The 23,815-nt window shown below is 67.1% G+C and overlaps 1 protein-coding gene across 2 annotated transcripts; it reads left to right on the top strand.

Moving 5' to 3' along the window:
- Nucleotides 1-413: 413 nt before the first annotated feature.
- Nucleotides 414-19,433, top strand: JAG2 (jagged canonical Notch ligand 2; the record flags this gene model as incomplete). 2 transcript variants are annotated; one of them, XM_080708333.1, is made up of 26 exons in its annotated part: nt 414-479; nt 576-926; nt 7,867-7,924; nt 9,248-9,499; nt 9,589-9,649; nt 12,097-12,227; nt 12,303-12,422; nt 12,521-12,634; nt 12,890-13,003; nt 13,247-13,360; nt 13,437-13,483; nt 13,568-13,741; nt 14,443-14,593; nt 14,666-14,818; nt 14,895-15,008; nt 15,080-15,193; nt 15,337-15,450; nt 15,586-15,702; nt 16,005-16,032; nt 16,104-16,189; nt 16,540-16,653; nt 16,741-16,856; nt 17,195-17,443; nt 17,915-18,046; nt 18,675-18,831; nt 18,952-19,433. In XM_080708333.1, 26 exons carry the CDS (start codon nt 414-416, stop codon nt 19,431-19,433), a joined length of 3,729 nt encoding a protein of 1,242 aa, XP_080564459.1. The 2 variants fall into 2 exon arrangements, with proteins under 2 accessions (XP_080564459.1, XP_080564460.1); XM_080708334.1 differs by lacking the exon at nt 13,247-13,360.
- Between the last annotated feature and the right edge of the window lie 4,382 nt (nt 19,434-23,815).

Genomic DNA, 23,815 nt, shown 5'->3' with positions numbered 1-23,815 from the left:
GCCGCGGCCCCGCGCCCGGAGCCCGCTCGCAGGCCGCGCCCTCGTCGCCTTTAAAGCCCGGGGCGCCCGACCCCCGGCCCCACCCCGCGGCGCGCCCCGCCCCCTCATGCATATGCAGGTGCGCGCGTGACGAATGGGCGAGCGAGCTGTCAGTCTCGTCCCGAACTTGTGGGCTGCGGTGCCGGAGCGCGGGCGCGCAGAGCGAGGCCGGGACCCGCCGCCGCCGCCGCCGCCGCCGCCGCCGCCGGGGGAGCCGGGGGAGCCGGGCCGCCGAGCGCGGCCGCGCCGAGCCCCAGCCGCCGCCCCTGCCCTGCCCGCCGCCCAGCCGCGAGCCGCCGCGGTGCCGCCGCTCCGAGCCGGGCGGGCGGCGCTGGAGGCCGGCGCGGCGCCGCGCGGTGCGGGCGGCGGCGGCGATGCGGGCCCGGGGGCGCGGGCCCCGGCGGCTGCTGCTGCGGCTGCTGCTGGCGCTGTGCGTGCAGGTGAGCGGGGGCCCGGGCGGCGGGCGGCGGGCGCGGGGGGCGGCGGCCGCCGGCGCCCCCGGCCGCGCGCCCTCGCTCCCGCCGCCTTATTTTTAGGCGGCGCGGCCCCTGGGCTATTTCGAGCTGCAGCTGAGCGCGCTGCGGAACGCCAACGGGGAGCTGCTGAGCGGCGCCTGCTGCGACGGCGACGGCCGGACCTCGCGCGCGGGCGGCTGCGGCCGCGACGAGTGCGACACGTACGTGCGCGTGTGCCTCAAGGAGTACCAGGCCAAGGTGACGCCCACGGGGCCGTGCAGCTACGGCCACGGCGCCACGCCCGTGCTGGGCGGCAACTCCTTCCACCTGCCGCCGGCGGGCGCTGCGGGGGACCGAGCGCGCGCGCGGGCGCGGGCCGGCGCCGACCAGAACCCGGGCCTCGTCGTCATCCCCTTCCAGTTCGCCTGGCCGGTAGGTGCGCCCCCCCGCGCCGCGCTCTCCCCGGCGCGCGCCCGCCCGCCCGCCCGCCCGCCGCCCGCACCTGCGGCGCCCGAGCCCGCGGGCGGGGCCGGCAGGGGGCGCCGCGGCGGCGGCCGGGCGCGTGCTCCGGGCCGGTCCGCGCCCGGCCACGTGGGCGCGCGGGGTCGCGGGGCCCGCGTGCGCGGCGGCCCTGGCGTGTGCCGGCGTCCCCGCGCGTGTCTGGCTGGGCGGGGAGGCCTGTGCGCCGCGCGTGCTGGGGCCGGTCTGGGGCAGGCCCCGGCGGAGCCGCCCCGGGCCCGTGGCCAGCCGCGCCCGCCCTGCAGTTTCCTGGATGCCCCCGGGGCACTGGCGGGCACCTGGGACCTGGGCCGGGAGGGCCCGATGCCTGCGTGTGGGGGGAAGCCAGAGGCAGTGGTTGTGACCCTGCGAGGTGCCGCCCGCTTGCGGCTGTCTTGGTTTTGTTCATTTTGGGAGGTGGGGAGCCGGGTCTAGGGGCTTCCTGCTTTCCGTGGGGGCGGCCAGTCTGGCTGGGAGCCCGGCCTGGGTGTGCTGGGAGGAGGGCATTGGGGATCAGGGTCGCAGGGATTCCGGCCTCAGCACAGCACGGAGGAGGCTGGGGCAGGGAGCCTTTTGGCCTTGACGTGGCCTCTCTGGCCCTGGCGCTTGGAGGTCCTTCCTTACCTGCTCGGGTCAGTCTGCAGGCCTGGAACTGGGTGGGGGCAGGAATGGGAGCGTCCTGTGAGTAGGCTCCTGGGGGAGGAAGGGGGTATTCCCAGAGTGTGAGTTGGAGTGGACGGGGCAGCGGCCTAAGGGCCTTCCTGGCCGGGGACCTCTGGCTGGCTCCGCTGCCCAGAGACACGGCAGTGCGTCCACCTGGCATCCTGGGGCCAGCCAAGGTCAGATAGAGCCGGGGCTCACCTGGGCGGGCCAGCCGCCTCTCCATCACTACCTTTCCTGGTGCCTGCCCACACAGGGAGGCGGCCAAGGCCCCCCAGCCAGCCCCCAGCACTTGGGGAATGTGTCCCCAGGATGGCAAAGGGCAGGGGCAGGCGGGCGGGGCCGGCAGTTGCCGCCGCCCAGCCCCCTCGCCCCCACAGCGCAGCAGGCAGGTCTGAGCAGGGCCCGCAGCCTGTCATCTGCGCTTGGGCTGCAGCCAGCGCGCTCCGAATCGCTACCTGAGGATGTGTTTTCTGCTCAAGTTGGCGGTGGTGGATGTGGGGGCAGGGAGGCCCTGGAGGAATGTGGCGGGCCAACGCGTGTCCCTCGTGGCGCTCTGCCCCGCCAGCCGGCCGGCCTCCGTGGGATGGGATGGGGCAGGCCCTTGCTTTCCTGGGAGCCTGCGCGGCTCTGGGCCCCTGGCCTCCCTTCCTGCTCCAGCTGGCCTCCTCAGGTGCCCCAGGTGGAGGGCCGGGGCCAGGGGCAGAGGTGTGTTGGGGGCAGCTCTGGGCTCCCTTCTCCCCTCCTGTGTGGCTCGGCTGCCAGGCGTGGAGCTGGCACGGTGATTCCAGCACCCTGGTATTTCCGCTGGGCCGGCAGCAGCCCCGCGGCCACGCTGCCCCAGCTTGCCACAAGTCCAGCTCTGCCCCGGGAGCTGGGTGGGTTTGGAATCCAGGTGCTCACTGGGGTGCTGGTAGCCCAGCCCCCTGGGGACTGAGGCAGGTGCTCTCTGGGACCCACCAGCTGGGACGCTTTGGGCTCCCTGCAGCGGGTGTGAGGAGGGCCTCCTGGGAGCACTCGCGCCTCCTTTGTGCTCTCTGGGACTCGTGGCTCCTTGTTACCTGGGGCCAGCCGATGGGGTCTAGAATGTGAAGGTGCAGGCCACCGTAGGTCGCCCACATGTTGGGCAGGCTCTCTGCTCTTGGCCCAGCCCCGTGCTCTCCAGAAGCCATTATTGCCAGTTGCTCCTGATGTCTGGTCTGTGGCTGGCAGGGTGGAGTCCGAGTTCAGTCACTGGTGTGAGTTCTCTGAGTGAGGCAGGTGGGCCTTGGGGGACTTGGACGAGAACGGGCTACTTTCCTTTGAGCTCTGGTGGGTGGCAGGTTCAGGAGTCATCTACGGACTGAGGGAGGCTGTGACCTGGGCAGTGAGGGTCTCCCCCTGCCTCTGCTCAGCTTCATTGGAGATGGACCTGCCCTGCCCTACTGTGCATGCTGCGGGTGCCAGAGGGGCATCCGGGTACTTCGGCATGGTGGATTGTGGGCTCCGTGGCAGAGCTGGGGCTGTGGGGGAAACCGAGACAGGGGAGGGGCCGTACAGAGTCCAAGCTGAGCCCGGGCCCCTGCTTCTGGTGACTCCCGGTTCCAGAGCTGGCTGTCTCCTGTGGTGGGCGTGGCCACGCCTTTTGACCTTGATGAAGCCAGTGGGGGCTGCAGGGCACCCAGCGTGGGCTCTGCTGAGACCCCCTCCTGGCTCCCCAACTGCCCAGCCCTGCTCCTCCTTCCCATCCTCCACTGTCTAGCCAAGGTTTCCCAGTAGGCTTGGGGGTGGGTTGCCCCGTCAAGTGGGAAGTGAAGGGGGGTGCAGCATGCTGTGGGCTGCTGGTTGGGGCTGTGAGTGCTGGGGGTGGACACAGGGCTGAGCCCCACTGCATCTGTTGCCATGGGGACCTGGCCTCCGCAGTTCCCAGGAGGGCCTGTGCCTGGAGGTACCGAGTGTCCTTGCCAGCTGTGAGGTCCAGCCTGCCTGCTGCCTCGCTTGGGGCTGGAGAGACACTGGCCTCCTCCCATCCCACCACCTCGGGTTACCACTGCTCTGCCCCCACCTTGGTCGGCCCCGGAGCCCTGCTTGGGTGGGTTCAGTGGAAGCTGAGTGTGCTCTGCTTCTGACCACCTGCCCTACAGGTTGGAGTGCTGTTTAAGGGCTTTGGCATGGGGTGGGCTGGAGGCCGCGGGAGCAGGGAAGGAGGCCCCTAGCCAGTGGAGGATTTGGTAATGCCTGGGGCCTTGTCTCTGGTCCTTGGTCAGGCAGGAGGGGGGTATGAGGCAGCAGTGTTGTAGGAGAGAGATTCAGAGAGAGCGGGTTGGGAAAGGGCCTTGGCTCTGAGGGGCTCTGGAGCTGCTGATTGGTGTCCACACCGAGCCATGAGGGAGTGGGCGAGGCCAGCGAGGGGCCTGGGGGAACCAGGCCAGAGACTGTTGATGGTACTGGTGTAGAGACCAGGATCTCTAATCCCAGGCCCCAGATGTGGCCCAGATCCCCAGGCCCCAATCCTGAGCTGGTCCCCATCCCCAGACTCATGCTGGTCCCTGTTGCCACATTCAGCCTGAGCTAGTCCCCATCCCCAGGCCCCAGGCCAGAGCTGGTCCTCCATCCCTAGACCCGAGCTAGTCCTCCATCCCCGGGGCCTGAGGTGGTCCTCCATCCCCAGATCTGAGGTGGTCCTCCATCCTGACTCAAGTCTCTGTTGCCACATCCAGCCTGAGCTGGTTCCCATCCCCAGACCTCCAGCCCTAGACCCGAGCTGGTCTTCCATCCCCAGGCCCAAGTTCGTCCTCTATCCTCAGGCCCGAGCTGGTCCTCCATCCGCAGATTCGAGCTGGTCCTCCATCCCCAGACCTGAGCTGGTCCTCCATCCCCAGATTCGAGCTGGTCCTCCATCCTCAGACCTGAGCTGGTCCTCCATCCCCAGATTCGAGCTGGTCCTCCATCCCCAGACCTGAGCTGGTCCTCCATCCCCAGATTCGAGCTGGTCCTCTATCCCCAGATCTGAGCTGGTCTTCCATCCCCAGGCCCGAGCTGGTCCTCCATCCATAGACCCGAGCTGGTCCTCTGTCTCCAGGCCTGAACTGGTCCTCCGTTCTCAGGCCCAAGCTGGTCCTCCATCCCCAGACCCGAGCTGGTCCCCTGTCCTCAGGCACTAGGGTTGAGCTTGTTCCTACTGGAGTTAGCCCTTGTCCCCAGGCCCCAGGTCTGAGCTGGTCCCCCCATCCCTAGCCTTCAGACTAGAGCTGATTCTATCCCTAAATCCTAAGCCAAAGCCAGTCCCCCATCCCTGGGCCCCAGGCCTGAGCTGGACCCCCATCCCTGGACCCCAGGCCTGAGCCGGACCCCCACCCCTGGACCCCAGGCCTGAGCCGGACCCCCACCCCTGGACCCCAGGCCTGAGCCGGACCCCCACCCCTGGACCCCAGGCCTGAGCCGGACCCCCACCCCTGGACCCCAGGCCTGAGCCGGACCCCCACCCCTGGACCCCAGGCCTGAGCCGGACCCCCACCCCTGGACCCCAGGCCTGAGCCGGACCCCCACCCCTGGACCCCAGGCCTGAGCCGGACCCCCACCCCTGGACCCCAGGCCTGAGCCGGACCCCCACCCCTGGACCCCAGGCCTGAGCCGGACCCCCACCCCTGGACCCCAGGCCTGAGCCGGACCCCCATCCTGGGACCCCTGACTTGAGCTGGTCCCCATCCAGGACTGTAGGCAGACCTGGTCCCTACCTCAGCCCCCAGGCTGAGCTGGCCCCTGTCCCCAGGTCCAGGCTGGGTGGGTGTGAGCAGGCACTGCCTACCCTGGGCGTCTGGAGGGGTGGGGGCACCTAGGCAAGGCCCTGCTGCTCTTGGGAATAGGGTGGCCTGGGGGTAGTGGCACCCTCCCCCTCTCTTGGGTGACGATGGCAACAGAGGCTTAGGCCTCTCCAAGCTCGGGTTTCAGGAAATGTATCTGTGCTTAGCTCCTGGCTCCAGCACCCAGGGCTGCGCTGGGGGGCCGGGTGGAGATGCTGAGGGAGAGAACCGGGGAACCTTGGGCCGCCGGTCTGGGCACTCGGCTGCAGGCAGGGCGTGGTACATTTGGTCTTCCTCTCCTGCATCTTGCATCCTCGTTTCCCGTCCCATCCGCCCCGTCTGGGGGTGCTGAGGAGGGACAGTCAGGTGATGATGGGCTGGGGATGGCCCTTACAGTAAGGGAGGGCCTTCAGGGTCCCCGGGAGCCGGCAGGCAGATGGTCCCGCTGGGCTGGCCTGGGAGGAGGCTCTGGGTTCTTCTCTCTGCTTGCTGGGGAGTCTGGGAGGTAGTAGGTTCTAACCTGCGCCCACCGCCCCATCCCAGGACAGCAGGACACTCCCCACCTCCAACCCAGGCACGGTTGTCCCTTTGGTCATATAGGATGGGGGGGGGTGGCAAAACCCTGTCCAAGATCATGGGCCAGCACCTGCAGGCACAGGGGCCAGAGCTGGTCATTTGCAGAGAAGGGGACTGAGTCCGGGGGCTGGCTGGGGGAGAGGAGCTGGGAGGGCTGGCAGGTGGGGCGAGGCGCACAGGTGCCGCCCCGCCTGCAGGCTCAGGTTCTCCCTGGATGACTTCCTGCCGTCCAGGTGTAGGGAGCCCAGCTGGCGGGTGGTGGGGCCCTCCTGGGCGGCGGGCAGGCACATGTCCCTCTGGGAGCATGTAACTGGAGCCCAGGCTCAAGCAAGGGTGGCGGTAATCCTACCTGGGCGGCTGGCGTGGGTTTCCTGGGAGCTGCGGGCGGGGGGGTGTTCCCTGCTCATCCCAAAGCCCAGGGGTGGCTGTGTGGAGAGACCAGCAGGCCAGGCCTGGGCCTTTGCCCACCACGTGGCCAGTGGGCTGGGCCTGCCCTGACCCTGCACCATCGATGGTTCCCTGTCCAGCCACCAGAATGGCTGGTTGATCGCTGGTCCAGGCACCCAGCGGCCACCCACTCTGCCAAGCATCAGTGACAAAAGTGCACTGGGCCTCTGCCCTCCGTGACACCCGTCCCTGCGCCAGCCCCTGCAGTGTGGATGCCCACAGTGCCAGCCCCTCATGCCCCGCAGCCTGCATGCCCGCCCTGGCCCCAGCTCCCCCGCTGGGACGGAGTGTGCCGTGTTAAGAGCTAGCCAGTGAAGGAGGGCCGGTGCCTTGGCTGTCACGGGGACGGTGGGACTGACTGCCAAGATGTCCAGACAGCGGTGTGCTAGGCTGGTGGCTAGGGGAGGAGGAGCTCAGGAGCCGGGGCGCTGGCCCGGGCAGGTGAGGGTTGGGCACTGATGGGTGGGGGCCCCAAGGGCTGCAGGGGTCTGGGAGAAGGGCAGCTGCTGGGGCTGGCGCTGGTGGGGGCTGTGGTGGCTGCTGCGAGTGTGAGGAAGAGGCCTTAAAAGAAGCTTAAAGGGGGATGGAATCCCATGGGGCCAGAGAAGCTTCTAGAAGGGGTCTGGGTCATCCTGGTTGCCGTCTCGCTCCGTGGTGGAGCAGGTGCTTGGGAGGGCTGTGAGTGAAGCTTGGGGTATCCACACACGGTGTCACCAGGCATGGGGTGGGGCCAGGGGAGCATCCCCAGGCGGGTTGCGAGGCTCTGGCTGTGCCTGGCGTGGTGGGGCGTGCCCCAGGAGAGGACAGCGGGACGCCAGGGGCGAGGCTAGTACTGCCTGCCCCCGGCCTGCACCTGCCTGAGGCCGCAGTGCTGGCTACAGGTGGCTCACGCTACCTTCCATGGGGTGGGCGTGTCGCTGGAGGGCGGCAGGAGCGTTCTCGTAGTTGAGCCTCGCAGGAGGGCCTCCTGGCCTTCGTTTCCTTGTCTCTCTGTACAGCCAGGGCACCTCCTGCCCTGCCCCTGTCCTGGGGCGGAGGCGCCGTGGGTTTTGCCTGTTTCTGCACGTGTACCTGGGCCTGTCAGGGTTGGGGAGGCCTCTGGCAGTCGCCCCCTATGCCTGGTGGTGGGGCAGCTGGGGTGGCCTCAGCTTGTGTCCCTGGTGGGCTCGAAGCAGGACCTCACACTGTGCGGTACGGCCCGGCCCCAGTCCTGCCGGAAACGCCCCTGTGCCCCCGAGCCCCGTCCCGTTCCTGCCAACCTGTTAAGGCTGGGATGCTGCCCTGAGGGTCTTCCTCCTTGGGTGGGGTGCCTTGGGGTCTGCTGAGGCAGGGATGAGGGTGTGGGGGCGCTCACCTGGGGCCGGGTACCCAGAGCCGGCAGGTGCCTGACGGACCCCCCCTGTCTACAGCGTTCCTTCACCCTCATCGTGGAGGCCTGGGACTGGGACAACGATACCAGCCCGGATGGTGAGTGCCCTGGGCGGCTGCGCCCGGCTTCCCTTGGGGCGGGGGTGCACGGGGCCAGGGGGCCGGTCCTCTCTCTGTGGAGGGCAAAGGCTCACATACCCAGAGACTCCCTTAACCCAGAGGATCCCACGTGTGCTTGCCCCTTTTGCTCCGTCTGCCAGGAAGCTCTGGCGCGCTTGTGATCTTGCAGGACTGTGTGCGCTGCTCTCTTCCCCCGCTCCCAGCTTCTTGGCTGTCACCGTGCCGGGCGTGTTCTGTGGCTCATGTTGGTGATGCTGTGGAGTAGGCCCCCCAAAGTGGCCCTGCCTGGCTTTGTGGCTCCCTTGATGCCGCCCCCACGGCTGGCATGTGGGGGTGCCAGCATGGCAGCGGGAGGCAGAGTTTCTGTGAATAGAGGGAGGAGAACCTCACGGCAGGGCCACGGTGCGCAGACCTGGCTGGCCACGGGCGCAAGGTGGTGGAGGCGGGCCCGTGGGCGTGTGATGGAGGCCGCTGGCCGGGCTGGGGCTCTGGGCGCCCCTGTGGACACAGGTCAGCGGGCGTGGCTGGGCAGCTGGCAGGAGGAGGGTGCAGTGTGGGCTGTGAGCTGCACCTGAGGTGCCCGGCAGCCAGTGATGGGTGAGGCCGAGCCAGAGACCCGCAGTGATGACCTGGGGACCCTGAGCACTGGGCGAGGAGCCGAGGTGGAGGCAGGGGCTCGGCAGGCAGATCCAGGCCCAGGAAGATGGGCAGTGGGCTTGGGGTGTGAGGCCCGCTTGCCCGGGCCTCTGCTAACTTGCACAGGAGGGCGTGGAGTCTGCAGGGGTGTGGAAAGTTCAGGCCAGCGCACAGGCACGGGGTGTGGTGTCGGGGCGCCCGCATGCCCCCCGTGGCTCAGTCTCCTGTGAGACCTGCGGAGGGATGGTGGGGTCCACCTGTCTGGGGCCCGTGGGGCGGTTTTGAGGTGGGGGCAGAGGGGTGTGTTGGATGCTATTGGGGTAAGGGGAAAGGGGTGTACAGCCGAGCAGTGGCGCGCAGGCCGGGGCTCGACGTGGTGCCCAGGGGCACTGGTGTTGGAGCAAGGCCACTTGTGGTGGGTAGCTAGCAGTGGGCCAGGACTGCGGGCACAGGCTGTGCTCTGGCGGAGCCAGTGGCTTTGGCAGCGCCCTCTCTGGCCGCCCGTGCTGGGCCCGGTGACTGGAGGGTGGGCAGGGGCCAGTCGGGCCTCCTGGGCTCTGAGCTTCTGGTGCCGACGGGAGTGTCCCTGACACCCCCGGTCCACGGGTCGGCTTCCTGGGGCGCGGTCGGGGCGGTGCAGCCGGCTGACTCCACTGCCCCCCAAAGAGGAGCTGCTGATCGAGCGGGTGTCGCACGCGGGCATGATCAACCCCGAGGACCGCTGGAAGAGCCTGCACTTCAGCGGCCACGTGGCGCACCTGGAGCTGCAGATCCGCGTCCGATGTGACGAGAACTACTACAGCCCCACCTGCAACAAGTTCTGCCGGCCCCGCGACGACTTCTTCGGCCACTACACCTGCGACCAGTATGGCAACAAGGCCTGCATGGACGGCTGGATGGGCAAGGAGTGCAAGGAAGGTGAGGGGGGCAGTGTGGGGCAGTGTGGGGCGGGGCGGGTGGCCAGGCGAGGCTGCTGCAGCTGCGTCCTCTCCACTGCTGTCTTCCAGCTGTGTGCAAACAAGGATGTCACCTGCTCCACGGGGGATGCGCTGTGCCTGGCGAGTGCAGGTGAGCACCCGCGCCTGCTCCTTCCCTGCCTGAGGGACGCGGGCATGGGAGCGGGGACGGGGGAGGGCGGCCAAACGGGCCTGCGCGTGTCTGTGGCAGAGGCCAGACAGCAGCGCCACAGCAATGCGAGGCGGGTTGTCGTGGGGTGTGGGCCAGGTCATGGTGGCAGGTGGAGGGTGGGTGGTCCTGCAGACCTCTGGGGGGCAGGGATTGGGAAAGGGGCTTGGCCCAGGCTGCGTGAAGGGAAGCGTGTGGGGTCAAGAGGATCCGGGCCTTGTTGCCCAAGCCGCCAAGCGGTGGTGCTGCCCTGGCAGGGCAAGGAGGCCATGGGGAGCGGGACAGAGGGACAGGGTGTTGGGGAGGGAGGGTCCCAAGAGACGGTGATGCTTGGCAGACAGGTGTGTTGAAAGCCCGGGTGGGGGAGATGCCAGGGGCTTGTAGCCGGCCCAGGGAACTGCCTGCGAGCGGCGTGTCGGGGAGCCAGAGGACGGTCCTGGCATTTGGGCTTGGGGCGGAGGCCACTGGAGGGCACGTGGGCAGGTGAGGTCAGGTGGAGTCCCGGAGGGACCTTAGCCATTCAGTGGAGCAGAGCAGAGGGTGAGGGGGAGCATGGGCGCCGGAGCAGGCTCTGGAAGGGGCTGGGGCAGCCGCACCGTCCTGGGCCTGCAGCAGCGGAGGAGTCTCCGAGGCTGGGCCTCCCTTCTTCTGAGGCTGGGCTTGCGTGTGTCTTTGAGACGGGGCATTGCTGAGGCGCAGTTAACCTTCCTGAGGTCACAACGTTGAGTGTGAGATGGCCTGGACCCTGACTGGGATAGGGACAGGAAAAGGGTGTTGGCTGGGGAGTGGCGAGTGAGCGGGGCTGGGGAGCCCCCACCTGGCACATGCACTTCAGTGCCAAGGCTTGGGCCATGCCCCTCCTGGTGGGAGAGCCTCTGCCCCAGGGTGGCGGCTCCTGCGGGTGAGGGACTAGGCGGGCATGATCCACAGGGTGGGCCAGTGGCCCGGCCTCGGCCCTGCACGCCCTCCTTGGCCCCACTTTGATGGCTATGCCAGGGTCTCTGGGCGGTCAGCGGCTGGGCAGCCCAAGTGGCCCCACCGTGGTGGCAGGAGGTGCAGGAGAAGCCCCTGGCACGGTGCGGGAAGGCGAAGGCCAGGCGTGCAGGGGACGGAGGCCTGGGGTCCAGGAGGCAAGCCCCCTACCCTTTCCTTGGCCTGTGGGTGAGGCCCAGCTGCCTCCAGCTGCCTCCAGCAGCCCAGGGCTCCAATTTCAGCGCAGGACACCCCCCCTCATCGGCCCACCAGACCGGATGCTGCGGAGATGGCTGAGCCTTCCTGCCACCTCCTCAGGCCCCGGAGCCAGCGGGGGAGCTGGCGGCAGCACGGGCTGCCCCGCCCAGGGTCGGGAGCATGCCCTTGGGACCCACAAGGGAGGCCCGGGCTCCGAGCCCAGCTGTGTGCTCCCTGGCGGGTGACCCTAGACACGTCACAGCCCCACCCTGGCCCTGGTTTCCCCTGTCACCTGGGGGAGGACCCCAGGTGGGATGCAGGCCCCTGTAGACTCGCTCCATGCACACCAGACTGGACCCTGAGCCACCTGCCTCCTGGCCTCAGTTTCCCAGTCCTGAGCCGGGAGAGCCTGGCTGAGCCTCCACACTGCGTGGTTAAGGGCAGCTCAGGAAGGGCTGTGGTCTTTCCTTCTACAAAAATAACTGGAGGGTGCGGGCGTGGAAGTGATGCGTCTTGGACGTCATTGTCGTCCCACAGGACGCGAGTGTTCTAGGAAGGGGCCCTGGAGTCCCGTTGGGCCTGGAGGGAAGCCCACTGGGGCCCAGGCTCTGGCTGGGCCATGTCCCACCCTGCCCACCCCCCAGATGACTCGGAGGGAGGGTCGCTGCTGCAGCAGGGGATGTTTTCAGGGTGTGGCTGGGGCTCCTTCTGGGTCAGGAAGTGCCTAAGGGTGGCCCGCCTGCCCTGGTCTCCCTGTCCACAAGATGTGATCTTTATAGGGCTTTGCTGGGAAACAGGGCAACTCCTGCCCTTGAGTAGTGGTGAGGTCACATGTGGTGGCCAAGGTCACAGGCCAGAGCGGGCAGTCTGGCTGGACTGCTCAGGCCACAGTTGCCGCTGCCGCCCTGGCCGCACCTGGTGAGTAGGAGCGGGTGCTCTGGTCCTGGGCCCCGGCAGGGCCTTCCTGTCCCGGCGCCTGCTCTCGGGGCCGGCTCAGGGGTGGTCCCCAAAATAGCTCAGGAAGGAGTGACAGGACAGCTGGGGCTGACCATCGGCAGCCAGCGGCCGGGAATGCCCACAACAGGGGCTGGCTGGCGGGGCCTAGCCCCTGCCTGGCTCTGCCGCTGTTCAAAGGCCGGAAGCCGCCGCCAGGGGCGGCCTGTGTAGCTGCGCCCCAGGCACTCTGGCCACCTGCTCACCACCTCGCCCCGCCCCCTCAGGTGCAGCTACGGCTGGCAGGGGAGGCTCTGTGACGAGTGTGTGCCCTACCCCGGCTGCGCGCACGGCAGCTGCGTGGAGCCCTGGCACTGTGACTGTGAGACCAACTGGGGGGGCCTGCTCTGTGACAAAGGTAGCTGCCCGCGGTGGGGGGTGGGGTCCGGCAGGCGCCGCGGGGCCAGTCACTGAGCGCCCACCGCCCGCCCAGATCTGAACTACTGCGGTAGTCACCATCCCTGCGTCAACGGGGGTACCTGCATCAACGCTGAGCCGGACCAGTACCATTGTGCCTGCCCAGATGGCTACTCGGGCAAGAACTGTGAGCAAGGTGTGCAGCTCCGGACTGCTTCCCCTCCACGCTCACGGGTGGGGAGCCCTTGGGGAGCCAGGCCGGGGCCACCTCACCAGCCCCGCTCTGGTCTGCAGCTGAGCACGCCTGTGCCTCCAACCCGTGTGCCAACGGGGGCTCTTGCCACGAGGTGCCATCCGGCTTCGAGTGCCACTGTCCCTCAGGCTGGAGCGGGCCCACCTGCGCGCTTGGTGAGTTTCTGCGTGTGTTTGGGGCTCTGGCCTGGCGTCTGGGGGCCTGGGGAATGGACAGCACTCGGGGTAGAGTGCAGTGCCAGGTCCACTCGGATGGCCATGACATCATGGTCAGGGATAAAAGACAGACACGTGGGATTGCCCCTGTCCCTGATCCATGATCTGGGCCAAGCCTGCCGGCCGGGACTCACATAACCCAGGCCACCGCACCCCATCCGGGCCACAGCCCCGTCTCCTTCCATCTCCCTACAGACATCGACGAGTGTGCCTCGAACCCTTGTGCAGCCGGTGGCACCTGCGTGGACCAGGTGGACGGCTTTGAGTGTATCTGTCCTGAGCAGTGGGTGGGGACGACCTGCCAGCTGGGTAAGGGCTGTCTGGGTCTGCGTGTGCATGGGAGTGTGCTGCACCGTGGCCGCCGCCCTTGCTGGTGCTGCCGGGTCCGCGTGTGCATGGGTGTGTGCTGCTGGGTCCGCGTGTGCATGGGTGTGTGCCGCTGGGTCTGCATGTGCACGGGTGTGTTTCGCTGCTGGGGCTGCAGGCGACAGGCGTGGGGCACAGTGGGGCAGGTGGGGCCCGCGCCCCACGGCTCCCTTGTCTCGTTCACAGACGCCAACGAGTGTGAGGGGAAGCCGTGCCTTAATGCTTTTTCTTGCAAAAACCTGATTGGCGGCTATTACTGCGATTGCATCCCGGGCTGGAAGGGCATCAACTGCCACATCAGTCAGTATGGTGGCGGCGCGGGGGGCTGGGGAGCACCGGGGCCGCGCTGACAGCCACTCTGCTCTTCTGCTTGCAGATGTCAATGACTGTCGCGGGCAGTGCCAACACGGCGGCACCTGCAAGGTAAGGAAGGCCAGCTCCTGCCCGGCCTGGGTGGAGGGCTGCAGCGACTGCTCGAGGCTCATGCCTTGCCCACTGCCCTCCCAGGACCTGGTCAACGGGTACCAGTGTGTGTGCCCGCGCGGCTTTGGAGGCCGGCACTGCGAGCTGGAGCAGGACGAGTGTGCCAGCAGCCCCTGCCGTGGGGGCGGTATCTGCGAGGACCTGGTGGACGGCTTCCGGTGCCACTGCCCCAAGGGCTTCTCGGGGCTGCGCTGTGAGGTGAGACTGCTGCGGGGGCTGTCCCCGAGAACCCGGGGAGTGTCCCCGTACTGTCTCCATGTCCCCAGGAGTCTGGCCAGGTCACCAAGGGACTCCAGAGTCAAGCCCCGTGGGCCTTTGTGTGGCGACAAGCCCTTCCTGGCAGGAGCCCTAGACCCTCCTCACTCCCTGTTGTGGGCTGCCCTCGTTTCCCTCGGACAGCCTACTGGTGTCCACCTGCTCCCAGGCCGCTCTCCTTGACCCTGGTCACGGGATGCCTCCTACCCTTCCTGCAAAGGGAGCTTTCTGCCCAGCGGGTTTCCTGGGGCCTGTAGCAGGCCGGGTCTCGGGTCCAGGGCCCGTGGTGGTGGCCAGCTCTGGGCAGGCCTTGGCTCCGAGGGTGGCCTGGTAGTGTGGGGGTCAGGAGCCGGCCTTCCTGCTGTGGGAGGAGCCGAGGCCGGATGCATCCGTGGGAGGCAGAGGAAGCTGGGCTTCTGTGGAGGCGAGGAGGTGGGAGGGGCCTGGGGGCTCACAGGTGTTTCCGTCCAGCCAGCAAGGCCCACGCTCTCGAGTGGGCGGGCCTTGGGCTCTGGTTGGCACTGCCCGCCGGGGCCGAGGGGCCTGATTATCTGGCCGAGCAGTGGACTGGCCTTGGGGATCCCATGGGGTCTGCCTTCACGTGGAGCTTGACCCTCGTGGATGCCCCTCCTTGGGCCCCGCAGGTGGACGTTGACTTCTGTGAGCCAAGCCCCTGCCTCAATGGCGCTCGCTGCTACAACCTGGAAGGCGACTATTACTGCGCCTGCCCCGAAGATTTTGCCGGGAAGAACTGCTCTGTTCCCAGGGCTCCGTGCCCCGGTGGGGCCTGCAGAGGTGCAGAGGGCGGCCCGCGGAGGGTGGGGGCGCAGGTGGAGGCGGGCCTGACCCCTGCCCTGTCTGCCCCAGTGATCGATGGCTGCGGCTTTGCGGCGGGGCCCCGGGTGCCGGGCGCGGCCCCCTCTGGTGTGTGCGGCCCCCACGGGCGTTGCGTCAGCCAGCCTGGGGGTAACTTCTCCTGTGTGTGCGACAGCGGCTTCACGGGTACCTACTGCCATGAGAGTGAGTGTCCAGGGTGGCGGGTGGCGGGCAGCAGGCAGCCTCGGCCGTGGCCCAGCTCACGCGCCCTCTCCCGCAGACATTGACGACTGCCTGAGCCGGCCCTGCCGCAACGGGGGCACGTGTATTGACGAGGTGGACGCCTTCCGCTGCTTCTGCCCCAGCGGCTGGGAGGGCGAGCTGTGCGACACCAGTGAGTGCCCCCCTCCCTCGCTGGGGCGCGGCCACGCGGCGGCCTCTGCTGACCCGCGTCCTCGCCCCCAGATTCCAACGACTGCCTCCCCGACCCCTGCCACAGCCGCGGGCGATGCCATGACCTGGTCAACGACTTCTACTGCGAGTGTGACGATGGCTGGAAGGGCAAGACCTGCCACTCCCGTGAGCGCCTGGGGCCCCGTGCGTTGCCCTCTCCTGCGGGCCTGGGCTGCCCGCGTGTCGCCCTCTCCCGCGGGCCTGGGCTGCCCGCGCGTCGCCCTCTCCCGCGGGCCTGGGCTGCCCACTGAGCAGCTGTGTGCCTGCAGGCGAGTTCCAGTGTGACGCCTACACCTGCAGCAATGGCGGCACTTGTTATGACAGTGGTGACACCTTCCGCTGTGCCTGCCCCCCTGGCTGGAAGGGCGGTACCTGCACCATCGGTGAGATCCCCCAGGAGTGGCCTTCAGCTCCAGCCGCCTGGCTCCAGGAGGGTCGGGCTGATGGGGTTATTGCCCCCGTCGGGGCTAGAGCCTGCCCAGGCTCTGACGAACAGGCACCCTTCTCCCTCCTCACAGCCAGGAACAGCAGCTGCCTGCCCAACCCCTGCCTGAACGGGGGCACCTGCGTGGGCAGCGGGGACTCCTTCTCCTGCATCTGCCGGGATGGCTGGGAGGGCCGCACCTGCACGCACAGTGAGCTGGCAGGGCCTGGGGCTGGGGTGGCCCCTGTTGGGTGGGGGAGGCCTGGGGTTGGGGCCCACTCTCCCTATCCCAGTCCATTCCTAACCAGACCCATTAGCACAGCCACTCCCAGAACCGCTCCCAGAACTGGGCATCCCTATAGCCCAGGGCTCCTGCTCATCCCCACAGCTGGCCATGCTGGGCAGCATGGACAGTGCGGTAGTGTCCATCTGCCCATGACTCCCGGCCTGCTGCGGAGGGATGCTGGGCAGGCAGGTGCTGGACCAGTCACCCCCCTTTTCTCTCAAATCCAGACACCAATGACTGCAACCCTCTACCCTGGTAAGTGGCCGCCGCAGAGGCTGGTGGGGGGAGTCACGGGCAGGACCCCGATGCCTGCCTTCTCCCCGCAGCTACAACGGTGGCATCTGTGTTGACGGCATCAACTGGTTCCGCTGCGAGTGCGCACCGGGCTTCGCGGGTCCTGACTGCCGCATCAGTGAGCAGCCTGGGGTGGCCGCGGCCTCGGCCCCGGGGGGCCCGCTAGTCAGCTGGGCGTTGGGAGTCAGGGTCGTGGTGACCTTATCGTGGAGTACAGGGAGGCCACAGCTGTTTCCTGCACCACTTGTCCACCTGGGGAGGGCTGGACCCAGAGGCCTGGGCACCCAGTGCAGAGGGCGAGGGCCGTGGGGAGGGGCCTTAGGCTTTGAGGGAGCGGCGGCCTCTCTCCCGCTTAGGCTGCACGGAGCAGGTGGCCGGTGGCTCTGGCCTCCCCCCCTGTCCCCCATCTCCGTGGCCCTGCAGGGGTGCTGCCCGTGCCAGGTGCTGAACACCATTGCCTCCCTGCAGACATTGACGAGTGCCAGTCCTCGCCCTGTGCCTACGGGGCCACGTGCGTGGACGAGATCGATGGGTATCGCTGTAGCTGCCCACCTGGCCGAGCTGGCCCCCGGTGCCAGGAAGGTGGGCTGGGTGGGCCTGTGCTGGGTGGGCTCGGGCCAGCCCTGGGCTCCGGGGCCACTGCCACACTTGTTCCTCTTCTCCCGATAGTGATTTGGCTCGGGAGGTCCTGCTGGTCCCGGGGTACGCAGTTCCCGCACGGGAGCTCCTGGGTGGAAGACTGCAACAGCTGCCGCTGTCTGGATGGCCACCGGGACTGCAGCAAGGTGGGCCTGCCCGTCCAGACCCCGAGGAGCATCCTGTCAGGACTCCCTTGGAGACAGGCTGGTGCTGGACGGGGTGGGCGAGGGGCACGTATGGCCACCTCAGGGGCGTTGTTGGAGGAGGGGGCAAGTAGGCAGGGACCTTACCGCAACCAGGCCCACCCTCCTTGCATTCGGGGAACCTGAGGCTGGCCTTAGGCCCGCCAAACCCTACTGCTCTGGCAGAAAGTGGCGTCCAGTGGCCTCCTGGCCCAGTGGTGGGTCAGAGTGGGGCCTCTGGTCCGCTGGCCCAGCCGCATCTCCCCTGCATGAAGCCTGTGTGTCCTGGCAATCTGCTGCAGGTGTGGTGCGGGTGGAAGCCTTGTTTGCTGTCCAGCCAGCCTGTCTCCCCAAGTGCCCAGTGCCCACCAGGGCAGCGATGCCAGGAGAAAGCCCCGGGCCAGTGCCTGCAGCCACCCTGTGAGGCCTGGGGGGAGTGTGGCCCTGAGGAGCCCCTGCCGCCCAGCACCCCCTGCCTGCCCCTCTCCAGCCACCTGGACAACAACTGCGCCCACCTTACACTGCGCTTCAACCGCGACCAGGTGCCCCAGGTACGCCCAGCTGGCCCAGCCGGCCGCAGCCCCACCCGCCTCGAGCGGCTGTGGCTGGCCCGTCGGACGGGGCCAGGCTGTCCCAGGGCCACCTGCGGGTTAGACGAGAGGGCGCCACTCTCCGGGCCTGCAGCTCTCACGCAGTTTAGTCTGGCTGCCGTCCAGACTGCAGTTTAGTTGTCACCTGGGTGACGACTGCCCGGACCTGGCCTGCCCAGCGCCCAGGAGGGAGGGCTGAGCTCCGAGGCCCGCCCTGCCGCTTCCTCCGCGTCTCCTGCGCTGCGCCCCTCTGCCCTCTTCCGCTCACAGCAGGCGCTGCTGCTGAGACAAGCTGGGTTGAGGCAGGCTTTCCTCCGTGCCCTGCTCTCTCTGCCGGCTTGCAAGGTTCCCTCCAGGAGCCCGTGGCTGGCTAAGGGACAGGCGGCCTTAGGTTCTTGGCCTAGGCCCTGCTCATGCCACCCGTCTGCTCAGGGCACTACCGTGGGCGCCATCTGCTCGGGGATCCGCGCGCTGCCCGCCACAAGGGCTGTGGCCCGCGACCGCCTGCTCCTGCTGCTCTGTGACCGGGCGTCCTCAGGGGCCAGCGCAGTGGAGGTGGCTGTGGTGAGTGAGACTTGGGGGCGCGGGGTGCTGTGACGTGCTCCAGGCCCAGGAGCCGCTGGCTTGGGCCTCGTGTCTAGCGTCTGAAGCCACAGAGGCCCGGGCTCTTGGACAGGGGTCCTTGGAGTGGGTCCTGTAGTAGCCCAGGGCTGGAGCCTCTGGGAACTGGCCGAGGAAAGGTACCCTAGGCAGGGGTCACCAGACAGAGGGTCAGGACGGGGAGCAGAGGTCGAGGACAAGAACGGGGGAAGAATAGTGTCACTGGGCATTGGCGTGGGCCCAGCGCCATCCTGAAGGGCACTGGGCAGAGGCACAGGGCCACGCTGGTTGACGTGGCCCTAGGGCCAGGGCTGCGGCCAGGATGCAAGGGCGAGGAAGGGCTGGGCAGGGCCATACCCGGCTGCATCTGCCCATGGGCATGTCCTCCGGGCCCTGTGCCATGAGCCCGGGCAGGCCCATGGGGAGCCTGGGGCTTCTGAGGCCCGTGCCGTGTGTGGGACAGCCCATCCTGGCGCCCACCTGCAGAAACCAGAGGCCGTTCACGGCAGCACGGCCTCCCACATCGGGGTGGGCCCCGGGACACGGGTGGTACCTCAGGTCGCCCCCACAGTGCTGCCCTCTGCCGCCGCAGTCTTTCAGCCCCGCAAGGGACCTGCCGGACAGCAGCCTGATCCAGAGTGCGGCCCATGCCCTTGTGGCTGCCATCACGCAGCGGGGGAACAGCTCCCTGCTGCTGGCGGTCACTGAGGTCAAGGTGGAGACCGTTGTCATGGGCGGCTCCTCCACAGGTGAGTGGGGGCCGGGGCTCCCTGGGCTCAGGCTGGGCTGGGCTGTGCCCTACTCCTGCCCCAGGGCCCGACCTGCCAGCCAGGACCAGGGTCTGGGTCCTCATGTAGCCCTCCCCTCAGGTCTGCTGCTGCCCGTGCTGTGTGGTGTGTTCAGCGTGCTGTGGCTAACCTGCGTGGTCATCTGCGTGTGGTGGACACGGAAGCGCAGGAAAGAGCGGGAGAGGAGCCGGCTGCCACGGGACGAGAGCGCCAACAACCAGTGGGCCCCTCTCAACCCCATCCGAAACCCCATCGAGCGGCCCGGCGGCAGCGGCCCGGGCGGCGGGGGCCACAAGGACGTGCTGTACCAGTGCAAGAACTTCACGCCGCCCCCACGTAGGGCAGGCGAGGTGCTGCCCGGCCCGGCAGGCCACGGGGGCAGCGGGGAGGACGAGGAGGACGAGGAGCTGGGCCGTGGAGAGGAGGACTCCCTGGAGGTGGAGAAGTTCCTCTCAAGTAAATTCACCAAAGACCCGGGGCCAGCCCGCTGGGCCTCAGGCCCCAAAGTGGACAACCGTGCGGTCAGGGGCACCAAGGACATGCGCCGGGCTGGCAAGGAGTAGGGCCGTGGCCCACGCCACCTGCCGGACCATAGGAGGCCGGGCCGTGTGCATAGTTTCTTTATTTTGTGTAAAAAAAACCCCACCAAAAACAAAAAACAAATGTTTATTTTCTACGTTTCTTTAACCTTGTATAAGTTATTCAATAACTGTCAGGCAGAAAACAATGGAGCGCTCTCACGTGGTCGCTCTTTTTGTAAAGGCCCCTGTGCTGCCCGCCGTGCGGCAGGAGAGGGCAGGGCGTTGTGTTCTGACCAGACCGCACAGCCTTTGCCAGCAGAGGTTGCGCACCGTTTACAGATATTTTTATTCCTTGTTTGGGTCTCTCTGTGGCTCCAGGCCAGGAGACCTGTGGCGACGGCGTGGCCGTGGCTCTCGGTGGGACCTGTGGCTGAAGGTGGGGTGGCCGTGGCCTCCAGTGGGACCTGTGGCCGGCGGCGCGGCTGGGGCTCCGGGCCACGAGACCTGTGGCTTATGGGGCGGCCCGTGGCTCTCGGTGGGACCTGTGGCGATGTTGTGGCCCGCGGTTCTTGGCGGGACCTGTTTCTGACGGCGTGGCCGTGGCTCTCGGTGGGACCTGTGGCTGCGGCTGTCAGCAGGACCTGGGACTGACCGTGGGACCTGTGGTTATTGGCGCGGCCCTGGTCCCCAACGTGGTCTGCGGCTGTTGGCACCCTTGGCTGTCGGTGGGGCCGGGGGTCACCAGCGTGGCCCGAGGCTGGTGGTAGAGCTGGCCCTCTCTGCAGTCAGCCCCCTCCGCCGCCATCCTTGCTTCCTCCTGCCCAAAACTGTCTCCAGAGATCTCAACTGTGCTTTCAGAAGTGCCCTTCCCGACTGCTCGGCTTCCCTCCCGGGGCGGCAGTATTGAAGCTCGTGACAAGTGCCTTCACAGACCCCTCGCAGCCGTCAGCGTTCACTGCGGCGCCCGGCCGCTGCCGCCGCGGCCCCGGCCGCCCTCATCGTGAAAGTGCATTTCTGTACATATGTATATATTAAATGAATCACTCTGTATATTTGATTTAATAACTTAAACGCTTGGCTTGCCTGTTCTTTGGGTGCTAATGTTTTATTTGGAGCTGGGGTCAGAGGTGCAGGAAGGTGGGCATGGCTGGGTGCCACGGTGGCCATGGGGGTGACGTGGTTCAGCCTTCCTGGGTCTGGAGCACATTGACGTTGGCTGACCCCCTCCTGGGGATGGGGGTGCCAGGGAGACCAGGGGCCTGGCATCCTAAACACAGCTAAAAATGGGCTTTTTTTTTTTTTTTTTTTTTTTTTTTTGCGGTACTGGGGATGGAACCCAGGGGCAGTCTACCTCTGAACTACACCTCCAGCCCTAGTTTTTATTCTTTATTTTGAAAAATGGTCTCACTGAGTTGCAAAGGGCCTCACTAAGTGGCTTAGGCTGGCTGTGAACCGAGATTCTTCTGTCTCAGCCTTCCAGATGCTGGGTTTACAAGCGTGCGCCACCACACCTGGCTGAAAATGGACTTTATTGGACAGCTTAAAGTCACTTAGCTACACTCCCAGATCTAGTTGTATATTTTATTTGGAAATGGTCTCACTAGTTGCTGGGGCTGTCCTTGAACCTGTGGTCCTCCTGTTTCAGCCTCCCTAGTCCTGGGATTACAAGCGTGCGCCGCCACACCCGGATTGTTTTGTTAAATTTTGAAACTGTCTCACTCAGTTGCCCAGGCTGCCTTCACATGTGCCACCCTTTGCCTCAGTTTCCCGAGTCCCCGGGATCACAGGCGTGTGCCACCTGCCCCACTTTGAGCTTTCTTTCTCTGAACTTTTTGTCCCCTATGCCTGCCAGCAACAAATGCGGCTGCTCGCCTTGGCTCAGGCACAAGCACTGGGCTTTGCAGATGTGGACTGTCGAGCTGGCTCCCGGCGCTCAGAGGGCCGGCTGATGGTCAAGTGGAGATTTGAACCATTTAGCAGGTCTGAAGAAACGCCAGGTAGAACATCTAGAAAAAAATACGATGTGCAAACGAAAACCTCCAGGAGCCGTTTAGCAGTCAGCCTTAGATGCCACCAAATAAAGGTCTGGCCGTCTAGACAGCAGGCAGGCAGGCAGAAGGAGTGGTCCAGGATGTGGTCCAGAGGGGTGAGAGGTGGGAGAGGCAGGCGCAGCCAAAGCGGGCCTGGGCACAGGTCTGCGGCACTGCCCTGAGGCCGGTCCAAGCCTCCTGGCCAGCCCAAGCAGGACAAGCAGGGTGGTGGGCAGGGCCTGGCACCTTTAGAAGCTTCTGCAGAAGGCACATTACACGCTGCTGCCTGCGCGGCTGTGCCAGTGAATCATGGGTGCTAGGAAAGCCTTCCACAGCCCCGAGGGGGCTCACAACACAGCTCTCTCCACCTGGGGGAGAGGCTGTCATGCGGGGCTCCCGTGTGGTGGGGTGATGGGCAGAGCCGTGGCCACTGCAGCTGTGCACGAGTGCACACACGTGTGCCCCCCACCGCCTGCAGCCTGCGCCAGGCTCAGCTCCTCTCCCTACCCCTGCTGTGCCTGGGCCGGGCTGCTCAGCTGCTGGGGATGGTGTCCAGCCCGGAGGCCCAAGGCCAGGCGGGGTGGGCCGGCTGTCCACGGGCCTCTGGCTTGGCCACAGTCAGGTCCTGCTTTGTTTTCTGCTTGGCTTGTATGCCAGCTCCTCCCAGGCGGTGGGCTCACGTCTAACGGTGCTGGCCCCATGGCTGTGGAGACTGACCATGGGGACGGAGGCCAGCCCCTGTCATAGGGCCCCAGAGAGCCACTCACACCCTGGGCCACGCCGGCAGAGGCCAGGCCCGTTCCTCCCAGCACCTCCCTCCTTCGCGTGGGCAGGTTGTTGGCCCTGACAGGCCAGTCTGGCCCGAGGCGAGCCTGCAGACCCAGCCTGAGCTAGCTCTGTGCACCACCACCTGAGGCTGGTGCTGGGCCCCAGGGTGCATCTGGTGGAGCAGGAAGAAAGTGGTGCCCTGGGAGCTGCCAACAGCGCCCGACTGGGTCTGAGTTGGGACCTGCACCCCCCCTGTGTTCTGCAAAGCTGAAGTCAGCTCTGCTGCCCAGAATGGGGAGGGTACAAAGTTGGGAGCAGTCGGGTGCCCCCCAAGCCAGCTTGACACCACCCTCCCGTGGCCACCCGCTTCCCAGGAGATGCTGTGCCAGCATGCTGGGGGCCGGGACCCTCCCTGGGGAGTCTGCCCTCCCATGGTGGTCTCTCCCAGCTCTTGTTTTTTCTGCCTGGCAGCCCTGGGACGCTGGGCAAGGGGTCTGCAGATCACAGGGCAGCTCCATGGGCACCAAGCAGATACCTGGCCACCCCTGACCTGATGGGCAGTGGGCGCTGGGGCATGGTTCAGAAGCATGAGCCTGGGCACAGGGCTGCCTAGAGCTTCCTGAGCGGCCAGTCTGTCTGTCCTGTGCGGGGTGACCCGCTCCAGCCGCCTGGTTGCTGTGTGACCCGCAGGGCGTCGCTCATCTGCATAAAGAGCCCTGTGCTGTGCGGAGAAAAGGTGGTGGGTGGGGCGGAGCCCAAGGCGGGCAGGGTGCGTGGACCGGGCTCAGCCAGGGCTGTTGTGAGGGAGGGCCTGCCAGGGGCTTCTTCTGGCCCAGCGATTGTTGGAGGGGTCTGGGTGCTATGGTGGTGGCCCCTGAGACCCAGGGTGGGTGCCCTGCTGGGGTGGGGTGGCAGACGCTCGCCTCTTGGGAATCCACTTTACCTCTGCGACAGGGTAAAGTGACCTGTGCTTGGTGACTACTGCCCGCCAATGGCGTGGGCAGGCCCCATGTGCCCACCTTTGGACACCTGTCTCCGTGGGCTGGAGCAGGCCAGCTCACATTTCTCTGCGTGGTCAGAGAAGGAGGTAGTGGCTGCCCACCTGGCCTGGACACAGAGACCATCCCCGCTGGCGCCCCCACCCAGCCTAAGTGCAGCTGGGAGCAGCAGGGAGACCCTGAAGCTGTACCTCCCGCCTGCCTGCACACTCCTGGAGGGCCGCCCGCCCGCCCGCCCGCTCCCGCCGGCCGGTGTCTTGGCACCTTGGCCCCAGGGACCACACCAGCGAGTTCTGCTTGGCGACAGCTCTGACTGCTATATCTCCCAAGAAACCGGCCCCGGGGGCAGAGGTTCCACTGGGAGCACGCTCCAGTGTGGCCAGGCCCATTAACCCCTGCTGGCCAGGCCACAGTAGCTGGTACTGGCCCCAGGGTGGCCGCAGGCCGGGGCATTGGGGCTCACTGCTTTCTCTCCAGACTCCAGCTGGAGGTCCCCAAGGGCCCTAGTCGGCAGAGACCTAGGTGGGCCTGGGGGCATCGGGGCAAACTCAGGCCTGGTGTGGTCACACGCACCTGTGATCCCAGTACTTGGAAGGCTGAGACTGGAAGAGCGCAGGTTCAAGGATGA

Source organism: Muscardinus avellanarius, assembly GCF_963383645.1.
Source record: "Muscardinus avellanarius genome assembly, chromosome: 12".
NCBI classification, from domain to species: Eukaryota; Metazoa; Chordata; class Mammalia; order Rodentia; family Gliridae; genus Muscardinus; species Muscardinus avellanarius.
Note: the sequence above shows the minus strand (reverse complement) of the source record. Positions and strands in the feature narration are given on the sequence as shown.